Genomic DNA, 19,805 nt, shown 5'->3' with positions numbered 1-19,805 from the left:
GGATTCCAAGATCCCTGCTTCACTGGAAAATCCAATCAAAAGAAAAGAAATGCAGGATAAAGTTACTGGTCATGAATGTATTAGTAGTGTAAAAGCAAAAAAAGACCAATTGATTGTTCACACAGACAAATCTGCAGAGAATGACTTTTGCTCTTCGATTAAAAATACGGTAACATTTTCTGCGACTAAGATTGTCACAAAAAAATACTTGGAATTGCTAAAGGAATTCCTCTTGACTTGGATGTTGACCAATTCTGCACTGAGCCAGGCATAGCATTGGCTAGTCGTCTTGGTGCCTCTACAGTTGTCAAGATTGAGCTAACAGATCTATTGTCAAAGGATCGGCTGCTAAAAACAGGACTAAAAATCGGCTATGAACTTATTTGAGTTTCTGAGTTTCTGACCCCACCTAGATGTTGTCACAAGTGTAGATCCCCCAGCCATATCCAGTCCGCCTGTTCCAGTTCAAATCCAAAGTGTGCAATCTGCTCAGGGGCTCATGTCTCTACGAAAGAGTCTCCCTGTAAACTCCCTGTGAAATGTGCGAATTGTGGTGGTCCGCATGTGTCGTTTAGCCTAAAATTTCAAGTTCTTAAAAAAGTGATTTCTGCTGCCAAGTGATGGCTCGCTCGATATCCCTACTCTCTTTTAATATTAACGGCACTAAACATAAAGCCTCTCTGATCGACGAGTTCATAAATGATTACGATATAGTGTGCTTACAAGAACACCTGCTCTCTTCCACCAGTTCCAGTTTCCTACAACGAAGTACACCACATCAGTTATTTCTTATAAATGCCCGCACAACTTTTGAAAACCCTCTGGAGGGCTTGCATGTTTTGTGAAGCAGAGTTTAAGTGGTCTAAATCCCACTTGCTTATGTTCGAACGACCATTGTCTTGCCATCCAATTAGGCAATACTGTTATAATTAACACTTATTTGCCACATAATGCACGTGGAATTGATTCTATGACACGGTTGGCTAAAGCTTGCTCCTCGTTATGCTCAGCTGTGAAGCAGTTCGCTGATTCCGAACTTACATATCTGATTGTTGGTGACTTGAACTGCAATATTTTAGATAACTGGACCAGAACTGACTGCTTGTTAGATTTAGTTCCTGATTATAAAATTGTGCCAAAGGATCAGTCCTATACTTACATTCATCATTCAGGAAGTGTATCAAATATTGACATGTAATCTGTTCGCCAAGTCTCAGTATTTCTGAAGTGCAATGTCCTTACGGATGAACAAGATATTGATCATATGCCGATGTTATTTATGTTTACCCCATCTGATGTTCCTGTATATTTCTCTATTCCTAAGCCCTCACGATCTTTCGACAAGTATAATTGGAATCGTGGAAATAGTGCCCTTTACAGTGTGACGCTTGCTACACTACTTAGTTTTATTCGTATTCTGTTTCATTTGCTTCAGACGCAGGTGCCTGTGAGAAATGTGGTTGCCGATATTAACCTGTACTATTCTCGAATTATTTCGTGTTTGAAAAATGCTGAGTCTTGTGCTGTCCCTTGTGAACGAGTTAGGTTAGGGACTCGTCAACCTGTGTGGAAAAATGATTCAGAGTTGAAGTCGATTAAGAACCGTGCAAAGTTATGGTTGCGTATATAGTCAGAATGCAGAAGGCCTGCTTCTGGTATTGTTTTCGGTATTAACAATCGCACTAAATCTACTTATAAGAAATACCTTCGTGCAGTCCGATTTTGGGGTCTTGATTTTCCATCAAATCCAAGTGATTGGAAGAATGTTTTAAATTCTAGTAAAATTATTAGTGATGGTCCTGGCAATTATATTTCTAAGTCAGCTTGGGAATCGCATTATGCTGCTATTTTTTCCCGGAATAATTATGCAGTTCATTCACGTTTTTCAGCTGTTTTGAAACGTATGCTACCGTCTGCTCTATCTCAGCAGGATATATTACCGATATCCGCTGATTCAGTTTACCAGGCTATTAAAAGGCTTAAGTCTAAGTCAGTTGACACCGATGGAATATCAGTGAATCATTAAAACCTGATTGCCCCCCTTTAATATCGTATTTACAACTACTTTTTCAAATGTGTTTGTGTTGTTCTGTCGCGCCGGACAGTTTCTTGTGTGGCACAGTTACTTCTATTTTAAAAAGGGAGAAAGATCTATTTTCATGTTCATCTTATCGTCCTATCACTGTTTCTTGTACCTTAAGCAAAGTCCTTGAGTATTTACTTCTCCCTCCTATAACAGATAATATAAATTTTGGAGTTAACCAGTTTGGTTTTCAGCGTGGTCTGGGAAGTCAGCATGCCCATGAAGTTCTTTCTACTCTGCTTTCTGATGCTTCCGGGAAGGGTTATGATCTTTATTTTTGTTCTTTAGATCTATCTAAGGCTTTCAATTCTGTAGTTCACTCCCAAGCCCTGTTTTCTTTGCTTAAATGTGGAGTGAATGTTTCTATTGTTTCTTTATTAAAATTATGGTATGTTCACTCTTTCCTTCATGTTAAATCTTCTCCTTCTGATCCTTCTATGTTAAAGACCTCCGTAAGACAAGGTGTGAGACAAGGTGGAGTTTTATCTTCATCAATTTTCAAAATTTGTATTGCCGATATCTTAAATAGTCTTCCAACAACTTACCTTTTAGGTAGTTCAAATGTCTCATATCTTGCTTATGCAGACGATATTCTTCTCATTAGTAGAACTAAATCTGGGCTTTCAGCTTCTGTTCGTTCTATCTCTACTGCTTTCTCGAATGTAGGTCTAACCCTTAACCCTGATAAATGTGAATTCCATCATTTTGGTCCTTCTCCTAACCAATCTTCTAGACTTAGTTGTTCTGAATTTAGCGTTCCGTGCGTGACTTCTTTAAGGTGGTTGGGCATTACCCTTACTAACAATTTAGTCTCTTTTCGTAATAAAATTGTTTCTAACGCTAAGGTTAAACTTCAAGTGGGCTATTCTAAAATTGTTGCAAACAGGGGGAAATACAACCGCAAAGCCCTTTCACAAATTCATTCTTGCTTTAGTGATCACTCGGTTTTATATCTTTCTGGATTATATCCTGTTTTAAAAAGAAAAGATGTAAAGGCTCCCAAGTCATCTTATTTTCGTTTCTTCCGATTTTTGTTGTTTCTTCCTCCCTGGTACAAGAACAGTGATATGGTAACAAATTTCGGGGCTCCAGATTTATTAAATAAACTTAAAGTGCTACACCAGAAACTATCCGACTCGATACATTTTACTAATAACCCTTTTCATGATCTTCTAAAATCTTCTCTATAGTAATATAATGTGTTATCAGAAGTTTTTTTTTTTGTGTGTGTGTGTTAGTTTTTATACTCCGCTGTTTCAAGTGGGTCACAAATAAATTATTATTATTATTAAGTGGCTGACAAGTTTTCTTCTTGATTTGATGTTTGAGTTGCTTGAACATATTCTTGCTTTCTTTATCTTGTTTGTTTCTGACCGTTTGTTTCTCGTTGCTCACGTCAACAATCACCTGGGTAATCCATGGCTTGTCTATGGCAGATTTACGGCCAAGAATTACCTCGGCTGTCTCACATATAGCCCTACTACTTTGCAACACTAGCTGATCAATATCAGCTGGGCTAAATAAAATAGTGTTTCTTGCATGATCTTCGATAGTCATTCGTTTAGCTGCTCTCTATACTCTTGCTTCAACATGAAATCTTGGGACTTTTTACTTTGATTTGACAACAGCCAGACGAATTGATGATATAAGGAGGCTACTAGTCGCGGTAGCCCTAGTTTGTGACCTCATTAAATGTCCAATCATGATTTATAAAGAGGAAAAGTTTCTTATCGTACTTTTGAAGCAACGGTAAGCCAATTCTCTTTGCTTCTAGCAGTGACCGTTGAAATCCTTATGAGTGCCTTTCACCCTTTCAGACTTGTCCCCCTGAAGAAGATCCTCCCGTTATGGTATCCTGCAGTACCATGGAATATAACCCATTGGTAGGGGAAGGTTTGCAGATGACAGGACATGTCCACACCCCGGGTGACCCAGCTTATTCTGCATCAAAGGGACCTTCTTCCTCCTCTACCTGTAATTATAGCCCCCGGTTAAGGGTGCCCTGGTTTCAATTTATGGACCTTCAGGGGCTGGCCTCCCCTGGTCAACGTCTCTTATCATTGGAGGTGTTCTACACATATATAACGACGAAGACCACACTGCCTTTCCATGACAAACACCAAAAACAAGAAGAACAATAAGGAATTTTTTAAGACAGTGGGAAACAAATTAGAATGAATATTTCGGCCTTATGTCCAAGGGCCGTCCTCAGCAATACTAATAAGAAAAAACAACTTACGAGAGGATAAAATCAATAAAACTAAAATGAACAATTTTTCAAAACAGTCCCAGCATCCTTACCTCAGTGAAGTTCAACCAGGACTGAAAAATAAATTGTTATGAAACGAGGCAATTCAAAGAAATGAAAGAAAATGATTTTAAAACAGGTTTTTAATGCCAGCCTAGCTTTTTTTCACTGCTGATCTTATAGGTCTATTTGTGACAGGTTCTGTGTTAATATCTACTGGTTTTTTAAAATATTTTGTAAGGTAATTTTTAATTCAATTTGTGCATAAGGAATTCTGTGAATATTCTCCTAAATCTCTATTTAAGGAAATATTATTATTAATCTTAAGTCTGATTTCAATTGCTTCTCGAACTCCTTGCTTTATGCCTAGATCGTTGCTAATAATGGCGAAATCTTCAAAAAGTATTTTGTGGCTAGGATTTTCGAAAACATGGCTACTTAAAGCAGAATCAAAAGAAACAGAAGTAATATTATTAGAATTCGGAGCTTTGCTGATATCATCTTTATGTCGTTGTAGGCGTTTCTCGAAATTCTGGTGGGTTCTCCCTACATAGAATTTGCCACGGTCGCTTGGTATTTGATAGACACCTCTTTGGCGAGTAACTGGAGTCTTATCTTTACCAGAATTTAGGAAATTTATGATTTTCAAATAATTGGTAAATACAACATACATATTATTTTGTGTGCATACTTTTTTAAGATTTCCAGTGATTTTTGGGATATATGGGAGGTAAATTATGTTTTGGGGCTTATCGGGATTTTCACATGGTAAATTATCGTTGATTTAATGGGAGTGTCTTTTCACTTTACGGTTAATTGTATTATTAATAAACGAAAAGGATACCCATTTCCAGAAAGTATGTCCCTGATAAAGTCTAGTTCAGCTGTGATGAAGGAATCAGAACAAATATTCAGGGCACTATCTACGAGAGATATTACGATACCTCTTTTAACTTGTGGGGAGTGGTTTGATTCAAAATGTAAATATCTATTGTTTTGTGTTGGTTTTCTGTGAATAGTAAAATTGAGTTCATCTAAGTTACGAATGAACTTTATTTCGAAAAGCAAACGCACTAAATAAGCCCCAGGCTTGAACCTTCGCTGTGTGAAAATTAGATTGTCTTTTAACATGGGTTTGCGGGAAGAGGGAGGTTAGCCCTTCTTGTATTTTGGGTAACACGGATATGCCATTAAATTCGAACAGGAATTAAATTGAAAGAAAAAAAAATTCAAGTGAAAGTAAAGAGCTGCCTGAGAGAAGGGGCTGCTCCTTCCTCCGACCCCTTTTTTTAGCTAGAGTTGAATTTTTTCCTCAGTTTGTATAAATACAGCTGCTCAAACACAAGGCCCATTCTTTGGAATACAAAGTATTTTTAAATCACCATAAGACTTGGCGTAAGGAGGAGGGGCAGCCTCTCCCCTTATAAAAGAATTTTTTAATTCATTTTAAGTTCTAATATCATTCTTCACTATCATTCGGAAAAATAGTTTTTTTATTTATTCAACATTCAGGAGAGATTTTGAGACTTACTTCTGGAAATCTTGGAGGATAAATTCCATGTATTCTTACTCGGTATAACAGGTAATCGAAAACGTACATATCTTCTGGCCGAAGATGATGGAGTGAAATTAGTGTATCTGAGCAGCAGCCTTCACCCTAAAACAGGCAGAATAAAGTAAGACAAGAAAGAAAACATACCAATATGTACAGGATCCCTCGGAGTACAGTCGGGCAAGCAAAAATTCAACAAACAAAGGATTTGAATTAGTTTCCGATGGAGAATAATTGAAAAAAAAAAACTTTTCTCGCATCATTTTTGCAACATGCAATAACAGAAAATGATGCGTTTTCCATGTATTATTATTATTTTGGTCTAAATGCCTGATCATTTAGATCGGATGGCCATAGAAACTACAGAGATGGCTTATTTAATCATTAACTACAGTTGTACCACCCCTTTTATGGGCCAAAGGTGATCAGAGGACATCCCATCGACCATGAAAAGCTCTGTGTTTCCATAGTAGCACGGCAATCCTAAATTTGGTCAAAAATAAAATAAAATTAAAGTCGGACGTAATAGGCTTGGGATTGTCTGTGCAGGATTTTTACTCTAGTCGATAGAAGAACGTTGCCAATTTTGAAAAACCATGTTGTTACAAACATTGGCTCAGGATTGCACAAGCTTGCAATCAACTTGAGGTCCAAGAGACTTCTTTCTTTTTGGTTCTAATCCTGCACTGGATCTGAGACCATTGCTTTTCCTGTAGTCATAGTAAATTTCAATGATATAAAGAATATGAAAATCCAACTTGGGATTTTACAACATTAAAAAACAACTATCATATCCTCAAATTGACTAATGAATTCAGACACTTCGAACCGGATTTATTTCCTAGGGGTAGGAAACATGAAATTAGGTGATATAGAATATATTTACTCAGGCAGTTAGGATAGGGTGCACAGGAAGGGAGCAGGGCTCATGATGAATGAGGAAGCTGTCAAGTCTTGTTCAGGCTAGGAAAGTATTTATAATAGAATACCATTTGCTCATTTTATGACTAAACAGTGCTGAGTATCAATCACATGCCAATGTAGACTTACCTAATGCAGATAGTAGTGACTCGAATGAATTTACTTACAGCTACTGGAAAAATAGATAGGATCCCAGTACAAATTGTGTTCTGGTCTTATTAAGGCATGGAGGTTGTCAACCCTATTCGTTTTAATTTCTGCCGTATCTCAGTTCTTTTTGGGTTTCCTTTATTTATTGCTGATGATTTGGGATAGTTTTACGCTTGAAAAATTGTTTGACTTTATTTCGGCTCTATTTTGGTTTAACGGAGTTCATTACTTATACTGGGAAAACTTATTTGTGGAGAAAGTTTTTAGCTTAATTTCTGTTCGTTTTTTATTGGCATAGTCTTTTTCATTGAAACAGAAAATAATATTTATATCTTGTTTTTTTTTTCTAAGAGAATCTTTAGTTCAGCTTGCTAGTTGTAAGGCAGAAAAATTTTTCCAACAATTTTTAAAAATATATACACTTTTGAAAATCTGGATACAAGTAGCATTGTTCAATTTAGTTTTATCCTTAGTTATATCCTTTAGTTTTAGTTTTGTACCTCCTCTAGTTGATCTAAAAAATAAAAATTCCCCAGAAATTCTACTTATGTTCTTTGATAACCTGACTACATTTCACCTCTTTCGATTGAATTCAATTGTAAGAGTAGAAGTAGTAGGCTAATAGCAGTGACCTAAAAGTTCCAACTTAATTCCCTCAGTCGTTCTTGGGATATTACTGAGATATCTTACTTGCAACCAGCCTACCAACACTGCCATTTAATTTAGTTTCAAAGCAAAATTTAGTTTTAAAACATAATGGGCAACACTAATCATAGTAGTACTACTAACAGTATGAACATAGTTTAGATTTAATTCAACATCCACCTAAATATTCCTTGAAAGCCTTATCTTAAAATCTGTTGCTTGTGTACCAGCAGAAGTAGGATTGGTAGCAGTATGCATATAGCCCCTTTGGCCTTCTTTAACATCACCTTCAACACACGCTGAAAATTTCAACTTAATACCATAAACTGTTCCTGAAGCATTACTGATACGTATCCTGACAGCCTCTATGGAAATAGTGTTTTTTAATTCAATTCAACACAGTTTCAATTCAAAACCCTCAGTCGTTCTTGGAATATTGATTTTTGCCTTTGATTTAGTCTTAAAGCAAAATGGGCAACAGTAATCGCAGCAGTAGTTGCATCAATAGTTTTACACACAGTGCCTTTTGACTAGTTCAGAACCCGCCACCACTTACCCTGAAATATCCCTGATTAATAGGTAAGATTCCAGCTTGCCCTGATTAATAATGTAAGCCATTTCTCATATATTATTTTGTCACCCTTTTGACACTTTACATGGTCATAGTTCGTTTTAATTTAGTTCTAAAAATTCCTTGAAAGCTTCACCTGAACACCCTTAACAGATGTAGTAGCAATAATAGTCTTAGAGAGGTATGCATATATAAAATCTTCGGTTTTCTTCAGCATCCCATTCAACACACTCTTAAAGTTTCAACTTAATACCATAAACTGTTCAAGAAGCATAGCTGGGAGGTCACGAGAATCTGTATGGGCAAAGTGTTTTTCGACATAGTTCAATATAGCTTTAATATTCCCCAATTTTCGTCTTGATACTCTTAACTTTAGTAGAAGTAGTTATAGTGCTAGTACTAATAGTAGTAGCAGTAGTAGTAGCAGTAGAGTTAATAGTAGTAGCCTTAATTTTAGTAGCAGTAGTAGTAATAATAGTAGTAGTTCTAGTAGTAATAGCGGTAGTATAAGTATGAGAAGGAGCAGTACAATTAGGATGCAAATATTGTTTTTTGGTTAGTTCAACATCCCCCCAATAAACCCTGAAGGTTTCAACTTCAGGCCCCAACCCGTTCCTAAAACATTGCTGATACGCCCATTTGACAACCTTCATACAGATGGCGCGTTGTGATTCAGTTTCCCCCTCAATTTTTCCTGAAAATTTTTCCTTCACACCCTTTGGCACAGTTGCAATAGTAGTCAAAGTAGTCATATTAGTAGTGCTAGTAGTTGTATTAATAGTAATAGAGCGGTTACTAGTAGCAGCAGTAGTATTAACTTATTGTTTTTTGGTCAGTTGGACTTCCCTCTAATGAGGTCCTGGAAGTTTTAACTTTAAACAGTTAGCCGTCGCTATGAAATTGCCAATATGTTATTTTTATAACCTGTATATTCATATACTTCCTGACATAGTAATTGGGGTAAAAGTAATAGTAGTAGTAGCAGTAGTACGAAATATAGCAGTTACAGTAGTATTTTAAGTAGCGTGTTTATATTGCCTTTAGGTCAATTGCTCTTCCCCTTTAAGCCTTCTCTGAAAATTCCGAGTTAATATCCAAATCTATTCTTCAGTTACGTCCTTTCGAAAATCTGCATACACATTTTTGGTCAGTTGAATATTCCCCTCGTGAAACCCAAAAAGTGTATCTTGATTTCGTAAGCCATTTCCAAAATTATTGCTGATGTGCACACTTGACCCCCTTTTGACGTCCTTTCCGTCTTAGTACTCTTAACTTTTCAAGCATTTGCAATTAAAGCAGTAGTTAGAGGATTTCAGTAACAGTAGTAGCAGCAGTAGTAGCATTAAAAGTACCAGGGGTAGCAGCGTTTGTAGTAGCCGGCACATATTACCTTTCGGTCGATTGATCTTCCCCTTTAAGCATCCTCTGAAAGTTTTAACTTAACTGAAAGTTTAACCTTAATTACAACCTTAAATTACAGCAATTCTTTAGGTACAACCTTTTGGAAATCTGAATGCACATAGTGTGTTTAGATTCAGTTCAAATTCCTCCTCAATATTCTGTCAAATTTTCACTTTCATATGCGTAGCCTTAATAGTACTAGCATCGTAATAGTAGTGGTGGTAGTAGGAGCAATAGTAGCAGCAATACTAATAGCAGTAGTAGCAGTTACATGTTGCCCTTTGGTCATATATACATCCACCTCATGATGCTCCAGGAGTTTCATCTTGATAGGGTAAGCCATTCCAAAGCGTAGTACCAATACGTCTGTCACAGAAATCTGTATGCATATAGTATGTTTTGATTTAACTCTCTCTCATCGCTTCCTCAGATCTTCGTTTCTGTATCCTCAGCCTTGGTGGCACTGGTTAAAAAAGCACTAGCATTAGTGGTAGTAGCGGTAGCAGTAGTTGTAATAGTAGCAGCAGAATTATTAGTGGCTGTTGTATTAGTAGCATTGTACATTGTAGTAGTAGCAGTAATAGCGTGCAAATATTGCCTTTTCGGTCAACTGATGATTTCCCTTATTATATCCTGAAAGTACCAAATTAATATACTAAGTCATTCCTGAGTTACATCCTCTTAACATGAAAAGATCACCTAAATGCCCCTCGTATTTGCGAAAGTAAGGGTCAAACACGACCATCTTTCTCAATAACATATTCAGCAAAAAAAAAAAATCCCTATCAGCAATTGTGCTGAGGGCTGTTGGGGGGTTGACTTCCCCAAAGACCTAATTACTGGACTTTTCAACAATGCTGAACAGAGCAGTTGTCTAAAAATTTTATTGGATATGTTTTGGGAAGCTAAGAGCGTGGGGGGCTGGTTGTCCCTAATCACTTGTGACTCTTAGAAAGGGCACTAGAGCCTCCAGTTTCCAATCAAATGAGTCTCCTCTGAAGTTTATATCATCACCCATTCCATTAAACCTAATATGATCCCGGGAAACAACTTACAACCCTTGCCCCTAGGCTCTGGGGTTCTGTCGACCCAAATGGCCTTGTTATATGATCTTTGGGCTATTCATGGTGTAGTTGGCTGCCCTCCAATCATTTTTTAATCTTAAAGAGGGCACTAAAATTTTCAATTTTTAATCGAATGGGCTCTGTTCGAACTTTCCGTGACAACTCCTTCTATGCAAAGTCCCTTGGTCAGAAAAAAATAGCACATTGTGCTAACATTGCTCTTTACTTAGGTAGAACTACATAGATTTACTTATATAGTTTTATCTACATATTAAGCACTCGTACAGACTAGTTTTCAATGTAACAATTTCGTAAGAGGGAATCAATTGGTCTGTACTGGAGGTCAATTTTAGTCTTTTCACGGGCTAGCAAAATCCTGTATTTGAAATACAATTTATGGGTAAAGCAAATTATGGGTCTCCATTGACTAGACTGGCCCACGGCATCACGTGATGGTGAAAGAGTTGACCTTACCTCTTTTTCTGAATATATGTTACGTAACTTAGTTTCGTTAGTAGTTCAGCTAGTTGATATTGGAGTTACTTTCTACGAAGGTATTTATTGTTTTCCTTGAATCCTGGTAAGGTTAAGAAGAGAGCATTAGGAGTTTATCGTCATTGTGATATCCACTAGAGGACCCACTCCCTTCCAAAGAGCTATTTATATAGAAATTATTTGTGGTTTTATATGTAGAAATTTATATGTATAGGCACTAAGATGATCCACTGAATTGGTCAGAGAAGAATAAAAATAAAATTATTGCGTGCACGCCCCTGCAGAAAATTCGAAAAATTCTGGTCTAACATCAAAAACAAGATGTAGCAATTTGGTTCCCATGTGAGGACGAATTATTTGTTTCGTTTATAGAAATAAAGAAAACTAAGAGAGATAGAAAAAAACATAAAAGGAGACTACAATAATGAACTTCAGTCTAAAAAAAACGACACTAGAGTCCAAATAAAATTTAAGACGATTCATGTGGCGTGACTGGAAACTTAAGAGAAAAATAGAAAAGAAAACAAATGAAAAAAGAGACTAAACTTGAAAAAACGTGATGGCGGAAATGAAATTTTTGGGAGAATTATAAAATAGGGGGGAGGACAAAAGAACTTAGGTAAACAAAGAAGTGTTAAGTACCATTGGGGAAAACCAGAGATGATCAAAAGGTAGAAATGAATTGATTTCAACGGTCTTTGGAAAAGTTGGGAGGTATTGAATTTTGGAATGGAAAGGAGAGACTTGAGAAATAATGTGGAATTGATCGTATCAATTCTAAGAGGTATTTGGCCTCCTTTGAGAGAGAGGAGTCTCTTCGGGGAGCCACGAATGACAGCTGGTTCTCTCAACGCACAAATGACTGGCCCGCTGTGACCCTCTTACCGAGGCTTTGCCTTTCCAATCTCAGGTCTTAAGGAAATACTCCCTCCCATTACCAGTCACCTTATGTTTCCTCCGAAACTTTATCTGGCATATCCACTCTGTGTTCTTACCCTGGACCAGAAACAAGTTGCCACTTATTTCCTCCAAACCTTATTCCTTGAGCTACGTATCCAAATTTCATCTTCACTTGTTATCGACGTGAGTTCATCATTCGATTAAACAATGTGTAAACTATATTTCCTGACATCTGGTATCATCTTATGTACCAGAAGCCGATTCTTCACTTCTCTTAAATGTAAATTATGTAAGAGCGAGAAAATTCGTGTTAATCGTGCTGGAAGCCCCTGATTAAGGCTATGCCATTACCCATATGATGCTTATCTATTTTTAATTTTTCCATTACGCTGTTGGGGTGGTAGATTAGAATTCATTCTGGCTAGGCAAAAACAGGGGCAGATGCAGGATTTTCTTTGGGGGGGGGGTACGAAAGGTTACTTCGATAAAATTACGAACAAAGAAATACTCGCAATTTATAAGGAAACTCGAAAATTGTGTATCGTAGGTAGGTAGTGGAAATGGTCGTTAATTTAATCTAAAATCTGGCGAGTGTTAAAGTTCTAATAAATCTGTTGAAATTAAAATAATATAAAAATATTGATATAAATAGTAGTATATTATAAAAACCACCCCACCATAAAAATAAAAAGTTGTTCAACATATATTAAAAAGTATGATATTTAATATTTTCTGCATAATTTTTTGCCTTTACACGTCTGCCGGTATAGCGAGTGAGTTAAACCTTTTATTGTAAAAAGAAAAAAATGGTTTTGAACCATCTTTTGGGGGCATGCACTCTTTGTGACAACTTGTATAGGTCAAACCATTTAGCATTATGCCTAACTTTGTGGCATCGCTTAGTAACTATGATAGTAGTGAAGAGTAGGAAATGAGGATAAAGATACAACTTGTATATTCGTAAAAAATATATTGAGCATTAAATACTAGTTCTTTTGAGGGTGTAGCATAAAAACAGAACGTAGAGATAGAAATGCATAGAAGACTTTTAAAACGAGGGCAATAAAGCATTAACTAATCACTGCTTCTTTTCAAAAATAGTGTTTAGATAAACAGTGTCAACTTTGACAAAATCTCAAAAATTTACTAATCAAAATTTTACTCTTCAGAACAACGTAGCGTATCTATTCACTTTTTAAAGTTCGATATATTTCGCTGAAATTACAGAATTTGCAATTTTTTAAGTAAAAGTTTTTTTTATTTCTACAACCACCATGTCTATTTATTACACGGTCGATGTCTACCTCAATATTCCGGTGAATGTTTATAAAGGCTTGTCCTGCCAGTCTAGATTCCTGTCAGTTTAGAGCTCTTCGCTAGTATTTCCTCTTCTATTCATCCTAAAATATTCGAATAAAGACCTAAATTAACAGAAAAATATGAACTCTAATAAATATGTATGCTTCAAACTAAGTATACGAGTCGAAATACTCCCTAAATAACAAATAATTATGCGTTTGTTATTTTTTATTTGATAGGTATAGACTGGGGATTTAAATTCTAAGGGTTTTAAGCCGTAGTAGATTTCTAATTAATTTTTCTTTTTACCTCAAAGATTTTCAGATATTCAATATAAAGTTTAACTCAATATGTCTGTTGATCACAAAAATAAAATTTGAAATTTGACTCAGATTTAGTATTAAGTAAGAAAATTGTCCTGTTAAATTTTGATTTATAAAAATCTAATCGTGGAAATATGATAGAATGGCATGTATCAAAATAGGTATAAAAATCCTCAGCGATATCTATAGCAGTTTAGACAATTTTATGAACAAATATATGCAACCCCTATACAAAAACACAAGAGCTAAGAGCTCATATGACACTTGTGACGAGGCGAGAAGAGCCAAGAGCTCATATGGTATGAGCTCTAACAAAATTCTAAGAATCAATAGATTGATTTAAAAGGAAAATCAGAGGCTTAATGCCGGTCAGGGTTAAAATAAGAGCTCTGAGTTACGACGTCCTTCTAAATTCAATATCAAAATTCATTAAGATCCGATCACCCACTCGTAATTTACAAATACGTAATTTTTTTCTAATTTTTCCTCTCCCTTTAGCCCCCCACATGGTCGAATCTGGGAAAACGACTTTATCAAGTCAATTTGTGCAGCTCCCTGACACGCCTACCATTTTTCATCGTCCTAGCACGTCTAGAAGCACCAAACTTGCCAAATCACTGAACCCCTCCCCCCAACTCCCCCAAAGAGAGCGAATCCGGTACGTTTACGTCAATCACGTATTAAGGACATTTGCTTATTCTATCCACCAAGCTTCATCCCGATTCCTTCACTCCAAGTGTTTTTCAAGATTTCCCCCTTCCAACTCCCCCCAATGTCAAAAAATCTGGTCGGGATTGGAAATAAGAGCTCTGAGACATGAACTCCTTCTAAAGATCAAATTTCATTAAGGTCTGATCACCTATTCGTAAGATAAAAATACCCCAATGTTCACGTTTTCCAAAAATTCCGTTTTCCCCCTCCAACTCCCCCCAATGTCACAGGATTTGGCCGGAAGTTAAAATGTGAGCTTTAAAGCTGAAGATCCTTCTAAATATCAAATTTCATTAAGATCTGGTCACCCTTTCGTAAGTTACAAATACCTCATTTTTCCAAATTACTCCCCCCCCCCAACTTCGCCAAAGAGAGAATATCTGGTCCGGTTATGTCAGTCACGTATCTTAGACAGGTTCTTATTCTTCCCATCCAGTTTAATCCTGATCTCTCCGCTTTAAGTATTTTCTAAGATTTCCGGTCCCCCCAACTCCCCCCCCCCAATGGCGCTGGATCCGTTTGAGATTTAAAATAAGAGATCTGCGTTACGAGATCCTTCTAAATATGAAGTTTCATGAAGATCCAATCACTCCTTCGTAAGTTAAAATAGGTCATTTTTTCTAATTTTTCAGAATTAACCCTCCCCCCAATAGAGCGAATCCGTTCCAATTGTGTAAATTACGTATCTAAGACTTCTGCTTATTTTTCCCACCAAGTTTCATCCTGATCCCTGCAATCTAAGCGTTTTCCATGATTTTAGGTTTCCCCGCCCCAAACTCATCCCAATGTCACCAGATCCGGTCGGGATTTAAAATAAGAGCTTTGAGACACGATATCCTTCTAAATATCAAATTTTATTGAGATCCGATCACCCGTCCGTAAGTTAAAAATACCTCATTTTTTCTAATTTCTCAGAATTAACCCCCCTCCAACTACCTCAAAGAGAGTGGATCTGTTCTGGTAATGTCAATCATGCATCTAGGACTTGTGCTTATTTTTCCCACCAAGTTTCAACCCGGTCCCTCCACTCTAAGTGTTTTCCAAGATTTTAGGTTTCCCCCTCTCAACTCTCCCCTAATGTCACCAGTTCCGGTCGGGGTTTAAAATGAAAGCTCTGAGACACGATATACTTCCAAACATCAAATTTCATTAAGATCTGATCAACCGTTCTTAAGTTAAAAATACTTCATTTTTCCTATTTTCTTCCGAATTAACGGGCTCCCCACTCCCCCCAGATGGCCAAATTGGGGAAAATGATTATTTCTAATTTAATCTGGTCCGGTCCCTGATACGCCTGCCAAATTTCATCGTCCTAGCTTACCTCGAAGTGCTTAAAGTAGCGAAACCGGGACCGACAGACCGACAGAATTTGCGATTGTTATATATCACTTGGTTAATACCAAGTGCCATAATAACTATATTTTGTGACTGACTGGTATTGAGAAGGTGAGAAATTCTGAAGTAATATTGTAGTTGCATTCTCTTTCCACGGTTACCTTAAGTTGTATGAATTTCCACTTTTTATCAACATTTTATTAGTAAGTTCTAAAAAAATAAAATTAATGCCATTCCACTAATTTAAACTGAAAATTGAGAGACCCATCTATACCAACTGTATGTAAAAAAAAAAATACATAATTATTTCCCTTCTTTTATAAATGATTTTTCCAAACCTATTCTTCTTAAATGATTACTCCTACCTTTGAAGGAGTATTTCGACTCATATACTTAGTTTTAAGTATATACTTGTATGAATCTTTATTTTCTAAAGTTCTAAAGAGTTCGGCCTTTATTTTAATGTTTTAGTAAGAACAGAGGAGGTGACATGTCATATAATGCAGAGCTTTAATTACACGAAAATAGGCAGTAAAGTGGCCACCATTTGCTCACTAAAATCCAAAACTTAAATTAATGATTTTTGCGCTTTTACTTCTATAATACCAAATGCCCTAAAAAACAACAATGTTGTAAAAACACCCTGCTTCGCAAAAAAAGTCATACCATCCTTCAATGGGATAGTTTCAGTCCATTCTAAGTCGGACTTGATTATTCATTCTAAGTCTGTTCGTCTTAGGTTTTATATAATATTCGTAATCAGTAAGCTATCTCTTATTTCTAAATAAATTTGATTAATGTGATTGAGAATGATGCAATAAGGATCATCAAAATAATCGTTATGACTATAGTTGAATCATGATTGCTACAATTATCTTATTAACCCTTGTACTGTCAAAGATTGGCCCAATAACATATTTGTTCGTGAAAGTATACTGGTGTATATGGGATACCAGTTGGAGCAGACACTTGCGTGTATGGGGTGGCTTTTGGGTTTTTCTTCAGCCCAAACTCTTAAGTCTAACAACTTCTTTAGTTTTTGGTATTTCCTCAATATTTCACAGTCTCGTGGCTCTTTTCAAATATACGCCCCCCTCCCCTTCTCAACACAAAATCTTGCTTCCGTGCTTGACCGGCGAATATATGTTCTGCAAAATATCGCTCATAGAGATGATTATTGATTTTAATTTATGTTTGTTTTAGGTTTTATGCCATCGCGTACAATAATTTCTGTTTCGTTTTAAGATTGATTTATTAAATTACTTTTTTTTGATCATATAAGACTTTGATTTCATTTTCTGTTTTTCTTTGAAAGTATTTTCTGCTGTAAAGTTTTTTTTTCAATTTCACAATATAAGAGAGGAAAGTAAATCTAATTTACCTTTTTGGCCTTATAGTAAACGTTATTCCAGTACCAATGATCCAGGGAAATTTTACCTGGCACTAAATGGTCAGAAGGCTGAAATGGTAAAAATCTTTCTCTCCCTTTTTCATCTCGACTGTCCATCAGCTTCACTCCAACATTGTTGAGACACTTCGCTGTGAATAATTAAAATATTAAGAACTATTAAACCCATACTACATATTTTTTTTCTCTTTGTTGGAGGTTTAAGACTGACTTGAGTCATGCTTGGTCTTTTGAGCCTCCTCTTCTTGTAAATAATATCAGTTTTCTTTGGAAGTAATGAATAATGGAGTTGAGTAATGGTTTTGAGCCAATATACAGCTTATTTCAATGAGGAACGATAAACAGAGGAAAGGTTAAATTCAGCACTCAATTAAAAAAAACACTTTGAGAATTGTCAAAAGTTCACTCAATTTTAATTGATGACTACAGGTGTTACATTTTAACGAGGTGGACATTAATCAGCGAGATTAAGTTTGCGAATCAATATTAAGAAAACGAAGCTGCTCAAATTCGGAAAGAAACCATCTGTTGTTAATAAGAATTTGCCTAAGAAATTTAGGTATTTGGTATAGGCAGCATCTTGTTCCGACAAACTTTAAGCATAGTTATAAGAAACTTTAAAGTCCTTAGACAATGCTCACTTGCCATTAAAAAATTTTGATCTTCATCCCCATATTTATTCCCCATTTGTTTCAAAAAGAAACAGTAGAAGATAGGAACTTCGGAATCAATAGAAATTAGGCTCCGAAGCATATTGTCGCATTTTCTGTCTAATTGCTGCCACATTATAACTCGTAGTAACTTATGTTAAAATTCTATCAGAAATATTTTTGAGAATAAACTTTCATTGATATAAAAATAACAAATGGAAAATTATTTTGTGTTTATTTTTTCTTGACATTAAACATCTTCAATAGCCATAACTGCTTTGAGTCGCCAAATCATATGTTTAAATTTTTAAGTTTTCAAGTTCAAGTTTTCACTAAGGGGGCTATGAGCTAAAGAATGATTCTTGCTCTTTAGCTAGTGAGGCAAGCTGGTTCAAACATTGACTCGCAAATTTAAAAACACGAAACGTCGCTATTTTGAGCCCCTTTTTTTATGTTTTTCTTGGGAGGGCTATTTTTTTGTTGTTAAATAAATAATTTCTGAGACCACACTGGCTAATCATTATAAAACATAAAATCGAGAAGAAAGGAAGAAAACAAGGACAATAAAAAGCCGGTGAAAAGATTGAAAAATTAAGCAAATATTTCAGTCAAGACCTCCGCTTGACCGTCCTCAGTGCAGAATAACACTGAAAAAACCTTAAACAAAAACACCAAACTAAAATAGGATGCCCCTTTCTGAGTAACAGTGAAAGGGTAACTTAGCCAGCCAGTGTTACCCTTTCACTGTTAATCAGAAAGAATCATCTTATTGTAGTTTTGTGTTTTGTTTTAAGTTTTTTTTATATATTTTTATCACTATTATTCTGCACTAAGTACGGTCAAGCGGAGGCCTTGGCCGAAATATTTGCATATTTTTTCAATATTTGTCACTGGCTGCTTTTTTTCCTCGTTTTCTTCCTTTCTTCGCGATTTTATGTTTTATTGTTTGTTGTTAGCATTCAAGCATAGACTTTATACTCTTGCAGCATCAAATATTTTATTCTGGGGCAAAAAAGACATATTGAGTCACCCGTTGTACAACATTTATAGTTTAAGTTTTGTGTTTCTAGACTTCGTCTTGCCTTAGAGCGTAATTCTTCAACCCTCCTTTGAGGGGCTGCTGAGATTGGGACAATCTATACCCTTTTTGATAAAACCTTACTCATCATAGTAAAAATACAATTTCGTCGCTGATGATATACTTGTTTTTGATGATTGGAGAACACATGTGGCAGCTAACATAGTTTTCGCAAATCCCATCTTTTGTCAAATATTTCGTTATGAAGGTTTCACTGCCCGCTATTTGTTACTGTAACGGGCTTTCTCTTCGCAACCAAAAAAATAAATAGGCTTTGATAATTTGAACAGATTGTGGAAGTAATTAAAAGGTCAAATGATTAAATTGACTATATAAATCTGGCTTCAATTTTGGGCTTCATTGAACTTTAATCTCCCATATCGGTATTTATCTATCGATGCATCTTTTGTGTGTCTGGTAAGTTTTGAAGTGAGGACTTGTGCGGTCAAATAGGCCTGCACTATCTATGATTTTCTCAGTTTGAATGATAATTAACAATTTTGGAGAAAAAAGCATAGGCAAAGTATCCCTGCCTCGTAAATTCAATAAAATGACGATCCAAAATAATAAGATTATACCCATCATTATAATAAGATCATAGATAATAAGATTATACCCAATAATAAGATAATAAGATTATAGATAATATTAATAGATAATAAGATTAAACCCAATAATAAGATAATACCATACCCATCATTACATCTTCTTCTATGCCTTCTGTTCCTTTGATTTTACAAATCGTTTTATTGTTGAGAGATATAGTGGCAAATCTTCTTAACGCTTCTTTACTTAGAATATAACCTAAAATTATATTATTTATTTAAAAAAATATTTGATAATTAACTAAGAGAGATCCTCCTCCTACCTGTAAAAAAGAAGCAGATACTAGAATTCTAAAAGAAGGACACGTTCTTGTTCAGAAGAACAATTCAAAAACATAGCCATAAAGCTTCGATTGAAGTTTTGAT

At 35.8% G+C, this 19,805-nt stretch overlaps 1 protein-coding gene across 4 annotated transcripts in view; it reads right to left on the bottom strand.

The window, feature by feature from the left end:
- LOC136037172 (glycoprotein-N-acetylgalactosamine 3-beta-galactosyltransferase 1-like) overlaps positions 1–19,805 on the bottom strand; it is an 82,085-nt gene that overhangs the window by 9,032 nt on the left and 53,248 nt on the right. For all 4 annotated transcript variants that reach the window (XM_065719716.1, XM_065719715.1, XM_065719714.1 and 1 more), the window contains 3 exons: positions 19,528–19,638; positions 17,080–17,237; positions 5,863–5,988 (listed from right to left, as the gene is read on the bottom strand). In XM_065719716.1, the coding sequence (XP_065575788.1) occupies positions 5,863–5,988; positions 17,080–17,237; positions 19,528–19,638 (395 nt within the window). The remainder of the gene's footprint in view (positions 1–5,862; positions 5,989–17,079; positions 17,238–19,527; positions 19,639–19,805) is intronic.

Source organism: Artemia franciscana, chromosome 16 (assembly GCF_032884065.1).
Source record: "Artemia franciscana chromosome 16, ASM3288406v1, whole genome shotgun sequence".
In the NCBI taxonomy this organism is placed as follows: Eukaryota; Metazoa; Arthropoda; class Branchiopoda; order Anostraca; family Artemiidae; genus Artemia; species Artemia franciscana.
The sequence above is the reverse complement of the archived record's forward strand: the minus strand, read 5'-3'. Positions and strand labels throughout refer to the sequence as shown.